The 13455-nt window shown below is 39.8% G+C and overlaps 1 protein-coding gene across 5 annotated transcripts in view; it reads left to right on the forward strand.

The window, feature by feature from the left end:
- The window catches only part of Col12a1 (collagen type XII alpha 1 chain), a 114918-nt gene that overhangs the window by 70557 nt on the left and 30906 nt on the right, over nucleotides 1-13455 (forward strand). For all 5 annotated transcript variants that reach the window (XM_060384709.1, XM_060384712.1, XM_060384710.1 and 2 more), the window contains 10 exons: nucleotides 558-704; nucleotides 1850-1966; nucleotides 2122-2268; nucleotides 2722-2796; nucleotides 4415-4554; nucleotides 8827-8950; nucleotides 9100-9243; nucleotides 10996-11160; nucleotides 11978-12016; nucleotides 12114-12252. In XM_060384709.1, coding sequence (XP_060240692.1) covers nucleotides 558-704; nucleotides 1850-1966; nucleotides 2122-2268; nucleotides 2722-2796; nucleotides 4415-4554; nucleotides 8827-8950; nucleotides 9100-9243; nucleotides 10996-11160; nucleotides 11978-12016; nucleotides 12114-12252 — 1237 coding nt within the window. The remainder of the gene's footprint in view (nucleotides 1-557; nucleotides 705-1849; nucleotides 1967-2121; nucleotides 2269-2721; nucleotides 2797-4414; nucleotides 4555-8826; nucleotides 8951-9099; nucleotides 9244-10995; nucleotides 11161-11977; nucleotides 12017-12113; nucleotides 12253-13455) is intronic.

The following is a 13455-nucleotide window of genomic DNA, read 5'->3' on the forward strand; positions in this document are numbered from 1 at the left end:
CGACTATGTCAAATTTCTTAGGTCATATTCCACGTGCCCCGGGGGAGGACTATGAATGATGTAGACAAAGATGAGAAAACAGGAGAAAGTACATGTGAACCTGTGCCAGAGGCACACAGAGAACCTGAAGTGTGAAGGGGTTTTAATAAGAATGTGAAATGTGGTCCAAGACAGATGTCCTTAGACCATCACTACAATAAACGCAAGTGTTAACTGAGTCTATAGCTTGTGGAAAGCATTATGCTGGCAAAGCAGAGCTTTAAAAAGAAATGAGGGAATGATTTTACTAAAGGAACATAGACGCATGCTGACTTTATTCTTCACACTGTGCTATGCTTTGAGAATAAGAACGAACGCTTAGACTCCGCTTACAGATTTCTAGTCATTGCATAATGTGACATGTCTATCTACAGTAAAAAGTGCTTGAAGAACTGACGGAATTAATGCAGTCATCCTACTATTTGATTTTATTAGCTTTTCAAGTTAATGCCTTTAATTTCATACAAAAATTGAAGCTAGTGATTATGTAACTCTGTGTCTTTTTGTTGTTATCAAAGGTTCCAATGAGCCCATGGAAGCCTTTGTTGGCGAAGTGACATCATACATATTACATAACCTCAATCCCAGCACTACCTATGACGTCAGTGTTTATGCACAGTATGACTCTGGACTCAGCGTTCCCCTCACAGATCAAGGCACCACATGTGAGTTGTGTATCACTTTGTGGTTATAAGAAATGATGTAATGAAACTTTCTGGGCTATCTTCATTTGTTTTTTTCTCCCCCAATGTATACAGTTTTTTTTTTCAGCATCACATAGTGGTTCTCAACCTTCCTAATGCTGAGACCCTATGATACAGTTCCTCATGTCATGTTGACACCTAACTCTAAAATTACTTCATTGCTAATTCATAACTGTAATTTTGCTACAGTTACAAATTACAGTATAAATACTGACATGTAGGATGCAGGATATCTGAAATGCATCTCCTTTGAAAAAGTCATTCAACTCAAAAGGGTTGTGACCCTCAGGTTGGGTACCACTGGCATTGGTAGACCATTTACTGTCCAGTTAAACAAACATCTACATTAATCTCTAAGTAACTTAGTAGACTATATACATGTACATAGGAAGAGGGGGTGATGTTTGTTTGATACAAATGTTATATTTTGATATTTAAGATATTAAATTTATACAAAATCATTTAACCCATGGTGATCTGTGTAGGGTGCTGGTTTTTATTTATTTTTTTCAACATTGAATGTTAACATATGCATTACCTTCATTCACCGATATAATCTAATGGAAATAACAAATCAGTGATTTGTTTCTTAGATTTTTGTTGCTCCCAAGTTTTTCTTTTTGATCAGTTTTATAGAATTCAGCAGCTGGTATTTCAAAAAATTTTCTTATTATTTTCCATAAATGACATTCATAATTTTGAGGGACTATATAATTTTTTTTCCTTGAAAATCACTGATGGAAGCTAGTCATAGTGACACATACCTTTAATGTCAGCACTTGGGAGGCAGAGAGAGGTGCATCTCTATGGGTTTGGGTCCAACCTGGTCTAAGTAGTGAGTTCTAGAACAGTCAGAGCTACATAGTGAGACCCTGTCTCAAGCAAAAAGGAAAAGAAAATCATTGACAAAGAAGCAGGATGATTTTGTCTCTGCCACATTTTCAAACACGGTTGATGTAAGTTTCTCATAACAAGACACTAAGATTTCAAGCATTTCTTTTAATTTTCATCTACTGTGGATTTTTGAACACTGTGTTACTGTAAGCGGTGTGCTTTTCTTCTTTACAAAGTAAATCTACTTTTTTTTTTCTTTCTTTCTTCTGTAGTGTACTTAAATGTGACAGATCTGAAAACTTACCAGGTTGGATGGGATACGTTTTGCGTCAAATGGTCCCCTCACAGGGCAGCTACCTCCTACAGGCTAAAACTGAGTCCTGCAGATGGTATGTGTAAAAGAAAACAGACTGGCTTATAGTAGAAACATCTTAATCAGGAGCCAAGCAGATTTTGTTTTGTTTGTAAACCACTTTTGTTTGTAGGCCTATCCTTACAGATAATGGATGATAACACTTGAATTTCCTCTTGTTGTCGCAATCAGGAACCAGAGGACAAGAGATTACCGTGCGAGGATCAGAAACCAGTCACTGCTTCACTGGCCTCTCCCCGGAGGCAGAGTATGGTGTTACTGTTTTTGTGCAGACACCAAATCTAGAGGGCCCAGGTGTCCCCATCAGAGAACAGACCAGTAAGTTTTGAGTAACCCAGCGAGTAGAATGTTCCAGGTGTGGGAGGCACACAGATGTCTGTTCTGGCTCTTCTCCCCTGTTGATACCCCTGGGGTAGCAACAACAGGATGAGCAGAGTGGTGGCTAGGTCAGCATCTTTGTCTGTAGCGACAGTCTTTACTGGTGGTATTTTAAGGAAAGGGCTGGAGAAGAGAGTGATGGCTCTGTCGACAGTACGGGGCAAACACATTCCTGCTTTTTTACTCCTGTGGCTGCTTCCTCTGAGCCTCTGCTCTCTGCAGCATAACTGATCTGAGAGGTGACTGAGGTTGCAGAGTCTAGGTAGAGAGGAACCTCCTGTCAGTCATAGCCAATGTCTTGGTTTATTTTTAAGGGGTTTATTTTAAGGGGTTTCCTTGTGGGATAAGGAATGTGCACGTTACATTTTTCTGACGGTTGCTTTGAAATTCTAGCCGTAAAACCAACAGAGGCTCCTACAGAACCACCCACGCCTTCTCCTCCCCCCACTATTCCACCTGCCCGTGATGGTAAGTAAAGTTAACATAAAAACCCAGCCTGTAGGGATTCTAGACTTAGGCCACATACGCATGATCACAGCTGATTCCAAACATTCTGATACTACCGCTATTGGAGGTTTTGCAGGGGAAACAGAGGTTACCAGTAATTTGCTCCTCTTTTTTCTAGGCATATTTTGAGGTGAGTCAAATCGGTCATAATCTAACCCAAGTCTTCAGCTGGGACTCTGTTTCCTCAGTTTTGCAGCAGAAGACCTAACAGGACCTTCCGTCTTCTGCAGTCACACTGTGGGGGCCCTTTGCTCTTCCAGCTGCTGGCACTACACGCTTCAGGCGATGTGAGCCTTTCTGGCTCTATCTGAAACCTAATCACTTAGGCCTTTGACTTTGGAATTCCTGGCTTCTGAACTGAGAAGAGACACAGATTACACAAAGCTAAAAATATTTCCATTCATCAAAATTTGAGACACAATTGTCAGTTGCAGTGAACTGGTAAAAACACAGTGAGCTATTAAGGCTGCTGTCTCTGTTAATTTGGGGACTTTTTTTTTCTTCTTCTTTCTTTCTCTCTTAGTGTTGCATCAAGTCCACTTTAAGCAAAATAACTGCTAGTTTATTCTTTTTCCACAATTTGGTTTTTTTAGAAAACATTTCAGTTTTTCAAAGCGTTTTTCGTATTTCAAGAATCCAAATGGTTGTAACCTTATTAAAACTACTATTTAACAGAAATTAAAAAATTAAGTGTTTTGTTTAAAGGGTGAAATAAGGGCTTTCTTCAAATTAGGCTGTTGAAGGAATCTTAGCTTAAAACACGTCAGGTTTTTAAAAAGTTGGCTCTTATTTCCTATACAGGTTCACAGCAAATTGAACAGAAGGCATAGTTACCATGTCCCTTTGCTCCCAGCCCTCTGCACCTGTCGAGCACTCTCAGGCCCAGATTGGTCCATTGGTAACAGTGGCTGAAGCTCCATCCACACATTATCACCACCCACAGCCCATAGTTGGCCTTCCAGTTTGCTCTTGAAGTTAGGCTTCCACACGTTAAGTTTGAATGAACTCAATTTTTCTAACCATTGCCCTAGAAATTTTCCTTTTATGTTGCAAGTCCAAAATGGACCAAGTCCAAGATTTCATCTTTCTCTTTTTTTTCTTTCCTTACTTATGGTTCTGATGCTCCAATTTAAAAGTAAAAAAACAAAACAAAACAAAACACATTCTATTTGTGCTAAATATTTGATAACTACACTGAGAATCTCCTGACCTGCTGATGGCCTTCTTTTAAGTTTGGATATTGCTGATTTTCAGTTGATTCCCTTCGTTCATTGTTTGAAGCAGCTTGAAGGAGTGCATGTGACACTCTCATCAGTGTATTCCCAGAACCGAAGCTGAGGATAAATTAGATCAGGCCTTTTTAAATTCATTGTACATTTGCACTATCTGGACATCTTTCTATTCCTACCTCAGGAGGCTGGCTGGGCCTAGGAGACCACATTTGAGCCTGGATCAAAAACAGTGCTATTCCCCACATAGCCACACTTAGAGTAGTGAGGTTTTATATGCTTTTCAATTATTCAGGGCCATGTGATGAGAAAACTAAGGTGATTTGGATCTTTCTATTTTTTTCCCCCAGTATGCAAAGGGGCCAAGGCAGATATTGTGTTCTTGACGGATGCCTCCTGGAGTATTGGAGATGACAATTTTAACAAAGTTGTAAAATTTATCTTTAATACTGTGGGGGCCTTTGATGAAATCAGCCCTGCTGGGATTCAGGTGAGTGTAACATCGCTGGAGACTGCTTATTTGTAGTGTCCTGCTATTTTACTATTTGCTGTGTCTACTGTTTTTATTTTAATTTTTAAATATTAGTTACAGTTTATTAATTTTGTATCTCAGCCATAGCCCCCTCCCTCATTCCCTCCCAATCCACCCTCCCTCCCTCATCTCCTCCCTGCCCCTTTTCAAGTCCACGGATAGGGGAGGTCTCCTCCCCTTCTATCTGACCCTGGCTTATCAGGTTTCTTCAGGACTAGCTGCAATGTCTACTGTTTTCTTATTTGTAATGCTTACTATTTTCTTTCAAATCTCTATTAAGGTAGAAAGTAATTTCTGTAGAAATTCTGTCTTTTTACCTTTATAGTTTGTTACCTCCAGTACATGTATCTTTGGGAAGTAATTTGGTGCTGGGGATAGACCAATAGTAAAGTAAATATTCCTTTAGCTTTCCTCCTTGTCTAGGTAATGTTCTTTTTTGCAGAAGGTAGGAGATTCTAATCCTAACATTCTACTTGAAAATCCCAACAGAGCACATTCCTGTGAAGGGTCATCCAAAGTTCTGCACATTAAATGCATTGTCATGTCGTGCCCTTAATATGAGAATACTCTTTGGAAAGGGTGTGTGCCTACTCTATTATCACATCGCATACATTATCCCAGACAGAAGAATGTCCATTAGTGACCCAGGGATATTTAGTTTGTTTTTCTAAGATGGTAATTACCAATTATATTACTGTGAATCACTTCCAAAATGTTTTCTTTTGTACTAGAGTAGGAGCTTAGAGAAGTTTGTGTTTCTACAAGGAGCTTCAAAGAGAAATTAGTCTTTTTATTGTAACCTGCTACAAAACTAAGACCCATCTCCACTGTTTCCGGGATACCCATGAAAAGATGAACACGCATGCAATGGTTCCCTAAGCCTTTTAGGTGATCTTCCAAACTCCTTTGAGAGTGTCATCTTAGCTATTATTAGCTATTTCTTGTATTTAAAAAAAAAAACAGTAGCATTTGTATTTTATTAACTTCACTTAGTCCCCAATCCTTAAAGCAATGCTACAAAGTAAATACAATTATCCTGACCTTGTTGATAAGGAAACCAACGTCCAGAAAAGTAGGAACTGCCCAGGGTTGCACAGCTATTGTTAGACAGAACTAGGACTTGAGCCCAGTGGATCTTGGCTACATACCACTAAACCAAACTTTCAAGTGAATCATACTGCTACGAAGTTTGCTGTGAGTAGTAAATATGATCATACTCTGACATTTTATTATTATTATCACTTATTACAATTTATTCAATTTGTATCCTGGCTATGGCTCCCTCTCTAATCTCCTCCCAATCCCATCCTCCCCTATGTCCCTCCCTAGCCCACTGATAGGGGAGGTCCTCCTCCCCCTCTATTTGACTCTAGTGTATCAGGTCTCATCAGGACTGGTTGCACTGTCTTCCTCTGTGGCCTGGCAAGGCTGCATCCCCCAGGGGGAGGTGATCAGAGAACCAGTCACTGAGTTCATGCCAGAGAAAGCCTCTGTTCCCCTTACTAGGGACCCCACTTGGAGATCGAGTCTATGGGTTACATCTGAGCCAGGGTTTTAGGTCCTCTTCATGCATTGTGCTTGGTTGGCGTATTATTCTCTTCAGGGCCCCAGGACTCAGAACTCAGTTTTTTCTTTTCTTTTTCTCTCGCTCTCTTTCTTTCTCTCTCTCTCTCTCTTTCTTTCTTTCTTTCTTTCTTTCTTTCTTTCTTTCTTTCTTTCTTTCTTTCTTCTCCTTCTTCTTCTTCTTCTTCTTCCTCCTCCTCCTCCTCCTCCTCCTCCTCCTCTTGACTCTGTTGGTCTCCTTAAAAGGAGCTCCTGTCCCCTCCAGGTCTTTCTATACCCCCTTCTTTCATAAGATTCCCTGCTCTCTGCCCAAAGTTTGGCTATGAGTCTCAGACCTCTGCTTTAATACCTTGATTAGTAGAGTCTTTCAGAGGCCATCTGTGGTAGGCTTCTGTTCTGTTCTCTGTCTTCTCCTGCTTCTGATGTCTATTGCGTTTGTCCTTCTGAATGAGGACTGAGCATGCTCCTTAGGGTCTTCCTTGTTGTTTAGCTTAGATTTTAGTATGTTTATCCTATATTTTGTGGCTAATATCCACTTATGAGTGAGTGTATATCATGTATGTTTTTATGCTTCTGGGTTACCTCACTCAGGATGATCTTTTTTTTAAGTTCCCATTATTTGTCTGCAAATGTCATGATTTCCTTGTTTTAATAGCTGAGTATTATTTCATTGTGTAAATGTACACAATTACTGTATCCATTTCTCAGTTGAGGGATGTCTAGGTTGTTTCCAGCTTCTGGCTTTTACAAATAGAGCTGATATGAACATGGTTGAGCAAATGTCTTTGTTGTGTACTTGAACATCTTTTAGGTATATGCCTAGGAGTGATATAGCTGGATCTTGAGGTGGCACTATTCCTAATTGTCTGAGAAAGCTCCAGATTGATTTCCAAAGTGGTTGTACAAGTTTGCTCTCCCACCAGTAATGGAGGAGGGTTCTCCTTTCTCCACATCCTCTCCAGCATGTATAGGCACTTGAGTTTTTGATCTTAGCATTTCTGATGGGTGTAAGGTGAAATCTCAGAGTCATTTTGATTTGTATTTCCTTGATAACTAAGGACCTAGAACATTTAAGTGTTTCTCTGTCATTTGATATTCCTCTATTGAGAATTTTCTGTTTAGTTCTGTACCCCATTTTTAATTGGATTACTTGATTTGTTGCTTTTTAACTTCTTGATTTTTCTATATATTCTGGATATTAGCCCTCTGTCAGATATAGGGTTGGTGAAGATCCCTTCCCAATCTGTAGGCAGTCATTTTGTTCTGATGACAGTGTCCTTTGCTTTACAGAAGCTTTTCAGTTTCATGAGGTCCCATTTATTGATTGTTGATCTTAGTGCCTGTGCTGTTGGTGTTCTGTTCAGGAAATTGTTTCCTATGCCAATGAGTTTAAGGCTCTTCCCCACTTTTTCTTCTAACAGGTTTAGTGTGTCTGGTTTTATATTGAAGTTTTTGATCCACTTAGACTTTTAGTTTTGTGGCTCTATTTGTATTTTTCTACATTTAGCCATCCAGTTAGACTAGCAGTATTTGTTGAAGATGCTATCTTTTTTCCATTGTGTAGTTTTGGCTTCTTCGTCAAAAATCAAGTATCTTTAGGTGTGTGGGTTTATTTCTGGATCTTCTATTTGATTTCATTGATCAACTATTCTGTTTCTATGCTAGCATCATGCAGTTTTTATTACTGTTGCTCTATAGTACAGCTTGAGATCAGGTATTGAGATACCTCCAGAAGATCTGTGATTGTACTGGAGTGTTTTAGCAATTCTGGATATTTTGTTTTTCCATATGAAATTGAAAATTGTTCCTTCATGTTCTGTAAAGAATTGTGTTGGTATTTTGATGGGAATTGCAGTGAATCTGTAGGTTGCTTTTGGTAGTTGGCCATTTTCACTGTGTTAATCCTACCAATCTATGAGCATGGGAGATCTTTCAATATTCTTATATCTTCTTCAATTTCTTTTCTTCAGAGACTTGAAGTTTTTTTCAAACAGGTCTTTCACTTGCTTGGTTAGAGTCACACCAAGGTATTTTACGTGATTTGTGGCTAATGTAAAGGGTATTGTTTCTCTAATTTCTTTCTCAGCCCTTTTGTCTTTTGTATACAGGAGGCTACTGATTTTTTTGAGTTAATTTTGTATCCAGCCACTTTGCTGAAGGTGTTTATCAGCTGAAGGAGTTCTCTGCTAGAATTTTTGGGGTCGCTCATGTATACTATCATATCTTCTGTGAATAGTGATACTTTGACTTCTTCCTTTCCAATTTGTATTCCCTTGTGACATTTTTATTTACAACGAAGGATGAACGATCTCCACAAGAAGGAGCCGGTAGCTGGCAGTTAACCGTCCATGAGTCAGAATGATTTTGCTCTAGTTTCTGACACTGGGACCTTACCATTACACTGGTTGACCCACCTCTTTCTATATTTTGGAGAAAAGAACATGTGGATACATTCGGTGTTAATTTAAATGACGACAGTTTCATCAGAGATCGGAAATTAGAGAATGTAACGATATCAGTCACAGTTACTGTATTAGGTATTTAGAGTTTAAAATATCTCGTTAAGTCCAAGACCCCAAACTCCCCACTCTGCTGCTGGAGGAACCACTGGAAGACTGAGATCAATCTGGATATCTGACATGTGCCTCTAAACTTACTTTCTTTCAGGTTTCTTTTGTGCAGTACAGTGATGAGGTAAAGTCTGAGTTCAAGCTGAACACATACAACGATAAGGCTCTAGCTCTGGGAGCTCTCCAGAACATTCGGTACAGAGGAGGAAACACAAGAACAGGTACGGTGCCCCAGCAACGGTGCGGGCCACCTCTGCCTCTACCAAGGATGGGCAGGGTGGTGGGCGGGCAGCTCTCACCTCACTGTAATGGTCACATGGGCATGGTCAGGGAATAGTTCTCATTGAAGTGCTCATACCACACCCTGCAGGCAAGGCTCTCACGTTCATCAAGGAGAAGGTCTTGACCTGGGAGAGCGGCATGAGAAAGAATGTTCCGAAGGTTCTGGTTGTGGTAACAGATGGCCGGTCACAGGACGAGGTGAAGAAGGCGGCATTTGTCATCCAGCAGTCAGGTAAGCACAGGAGTGGGCTTCTCGATGCTTGAAGTGTGCAAGAGTGATAAAAAAAAAAAAAAAGACCCAAGCTGCCGATTTTTACTTTATTTTGCTTCACTGTGTACCTTATAATTATAATGTTAGTTTCTATTCAGTTATGGACTAGATTGGTGGTTCATGAAAAATGACACGTACTCTTTGCGGGAGATGTGATTAGGGGCTGTCAACGGAATATCCCCATAGATATTTGAGGGCTATGGAAAGCTATGGAAGTGGTATAATCCTATACAAAGCTTTACCAATTCCCATGCAAGGAAAGCGACAGGATTCCTTCTGCCACGGCTCGACATTGCAGATGCAGACTGAGTGAAGACTGTAAATAGGCACACTGCAAATAAGAGTATGGCAGTCTCAGGGAGATGGCCCAGGGGCTGATTTTGCCAGACAGACATCCTACGAGCCCCTTGGTAACACGGCTCTGTTGGTTTATCGTTCAGGCTCATTAGAGATGAACGCAGGGCTTTCTGGGGTTTGTATTAACATTGTCTCTCCCACCATTGCCTCAAGCAGGGCCTCAGGTGCGTATATTTTAGAACATAGCTTGTTCTGTGTGTGATCTGCTGTATTCAGCAGTAGATGACTTGGTTACGTGGAACATCAGCCGTATGTAACTATTTGGCTGAAACTGTAAGTCACGCTTAGTGTGAAGTCATTCCGTTGGCTTTTGTCTGTAACTTTAAATTATTGTATAAAATAATAGTTTTCCTCATGGAGTTTTCACACCTGTTTAATTTTGGGTGCTTCTCTTCAATCTGCTCCTCTCTGCCATCTCCTTGCACCTTTATCCATGATTGTATCCTTCTCTCTGGGTATTCCTCCATCTACTTTCATATTGCGTGTTCTGTTACTCCCTCCAGGTCTCCTGGTAAAGCTTATTTTTCTCTTCTCATGGGCTCTTTTCTAAGTTGTTGGCATCTATTTACACTTAGGCCACATGAGAACACGTGTACACCAATTAGAAGGTAGGGTCTGCTTTTGAGAGACCATGTAGCATTTCTCATTCAGAGCCTTGGTGTCCCCACTTAATAAAACATGGGCTGACGTTGAAAATGTGACACACATACACAAGGAATTTTATTCAGCCATTCAGAAAAAGTTGGAAATTTGAATGCTGTTGTCTGTAAATGTCTCTGTCCTTACACAGCCTGTTTCTTAGGATGTCAAATTATGTCAAGTAGTATGTAAAAACTACTTATATTTATTTAAATGGTAGAATGTTTGCTTTCAGTAAGTGCTGTAGTATGTATTTTAAAAGCAGTTAGAGTACTTGAGCCCAAGTTTGGTGATAAAAAAACAATCAGTTTCAAGAATTCAGATTTAAAACTGCCCACATTCTGCATTTGGGAGTAACAGGTTTGAGTAGTTAATGGGATCAACAGAGCTCCTGTACTTTTGTGTTTAAATTGTGGAGCCGTGGAAGACAATGGGTACTGCCCAGTGCTTCCACATTTTAATTGTTTGGGGGGGTCATTTGAAAGGACCCAATGAACTGAATTTCATAAGCCAGGAAACAGAATGACAGCGAAGAGGTGTATGTATTCATTAAAATAGTACCCATTCTTCTCTTAGAGGGAGTCTGTGTCAAATAAAAGGTCGTGCTGCCCAGGCTGAGAAAATAGAACAATGGTTTTGACACTTTCCTTTTGGGCTGCTCAGATAACGAAGGTTGGAAAGAGGCTGTGTGATTCCCCTGTCACTGGAACTTTGCAGGGTTTAGCGTGTTCGTCGTTGGTGTGGCTGATGTGGACTACAACGAGCTCGCCAACATTGCCAGCAAGCCCAGCGAGAGGCATGTGTTCATTGTGGATGACTTCGAATCTTTTGAGAAGATCGAGGACAATCTTATCACATTTGTTTGTGAAACTGCCACTTCAAGTAAGTCATGGTCGGTGCAAAGCCACGACATCATTTGAGAAAGGAGTGCTTATAGGCAGTTATCCATACTGTGTGGGATCAAGCCCAGAACATAAGTAGATTCTGGGAAATCACTCGGAACGGATGAATCATTGCTCTTTTGAGATCAGTCTAAATGGGTGCTTGCCAGAAGTCCATTTTTAGCTTTAAAGATGTAATCCCACCCCACCCCCCACATGGGAAGAAATCATTTTAATATCTCCCTTTTCCACCCGCCTGATGTCTATGACATTTGGGTATGTTACTCTTCAACTTTGAATCGTATACGTAAAAGAATTTCAGTAAGGGGGTTTCCTATTTACAATCAAATAGTCTCTTACTGGCTTGTGCTCCAAGAGAAAAATGAGATAGCTGGCCTTTGCCTTTTATTTATTTGATTTTCTTTTCCTTTAGTGCTATGAATTGAACCTAGGATCTGGCATACAGTAGGCCAGTGCTTAACCACTGAGCTGGGTCCTTAGTCCAGGCTTAGAATTTTTTTGTTTTGTTTTTTAAATGTTAAGATTTCAAATTCAGTTTCGAGCTACAGATGCTAAAGGTAGATTAAATATTCCCTCTCAGCCATGAGCAGCAGTTCTTGTGGTATTAGGTGATGGAGACAATTATATGATTACTTTACAGCACTAATCCTAAGTAGGGACATACTTATGTGTGTAATATTTCCAACAAGTGAATAGTATATTAAAGAAACGCTTTGAAAGTATGCATTGCTACTTTATGTGCATCTATATTTAAGTCATGTTGATGACTCATACTGAAAGAACATTGCATGTTTCAGGTTGTCCTCTCATCTATCTGGATGGCTACACCTCACCAGGTAAGAATGTGTGTATCCTTCGGCTACCTGATTTCAAGATATTCACAATAACATAACTGTAATGTACTCACTCAATGTTTTCTTCTTTGATGTCAAGGCTTTAAGATGCTTGAAGCTTACAACCTGACAGAAAAGAATTTTGCTTCTGTCCAAGGAGTCTCTTTGGAATCAGGGTCTTTCCCTAGCTATTCAGCCTACAGGCTTCAGAAGAATGCCTTTATCAATCAGCCCACAGCGTAAGTGTGAAAATGGAGGAGGGCGGGCACCCCTTTTCTTAGAGTGGACAAGAGGTTCTTGAACTTTCTGCTGATTCCTTAGATTCTTGAAACTTAAGAATTGCCAGAAGACTACGGATAACCTGGTTTGCTTTCTTAAACACAGCTTAATCATCTTCCTAAGGTTATGTAGCTGCTTGTACACAGGAAACTAGTGCCCAAGCTTTGTTATTCCCAGACCCAAGCCTGTTAGTCTGGCAACAGCATGATGGATAACACACTTTTGAGTTGAAGGCTAGAGTTTTCACTTACTCCCTTCTTCTAAGGGAGGCTGTTAAAACAGAAAGGCAGTTTTTTTTTCTCCCGTGGTGAAGAAGAACTGAGTGGAATAAAAGAGAAATGAGATGTCCTATCTTGTGTTCCAGACCTTAGAAAAGGGCTACAATAGTCATGCTGTCTGATTATGCCCATAATCACACAAGCTGTGGGCAGTTTTTGTTGGCAGACACTCTAGAAATCTGTTGGGGAGCTCTACATGTATTTTATTTCGTGAAAGTTTGCACCTGGGTATGATAACAGAAATCAATATCTCTTATTCATTTAAATGAAAAGCTTTTTTTTAATGTAAAAAATATGTTTGGCACCTCTTGGGGAGGAAGGACAAGAAGAAACAAAACTTTCAGAAAGTTATGAGAGGGTCAGAAAATAAGGTCTGAAATTTGAAATGCATTGGGAAAGCCAATGGAAACCTAATTCTGAAACCAAAGCTAATTTGTTTTAAGGAGGAGCACATATCATGGTTTGAGCTGTTATAAATTCCTAAGTCTTTTATGTTTAGTTACAATGGTTTAATATGCTAAGTTTTCCAGTGGACAGTATTACTCAGTTTAATTTTTTTTTTGGTCACTTCATTTATGATTTTAAATGATGGTAGCCTGCTGTCTTTACAGAAGTCACAAGTTTTGACTGGAAGGAAAGAAGAATAAGTATAATTAGATTTTTGTGGTTTTACTAAGGAGGGAGAAAATGGGCTAAATGAGAGAGATGGGAATGATATAGGAAAAAAACCCAATATTTTTTAAAAACTTGAAACAGTTTAAAAGATAGCTCTTAAATACACAAAAGGCATCATGTTAGCTTTCTCAGAGCTCATGTCCGGGAGAAAGAGTGCACCACACTGAGCAGGTTAGTGATATGGCGTCAGGATATGGAGCATCCAGAGAC

The sequence above is a fragment of the Meriones unguiculatus genome, chromosome 6, assembly GCF_030254825.1.
Source record: "Meriones unguiculatus strain TT.TT164.6M chromosome 6, Bangor_MerUng_6.1, whole genome shotgun sequence".
NCBI lineage: Eukaryota > Metazoa > Chordata > Mammalia > Rodentia > Muridae > Meriones > Meriones unguiculatus.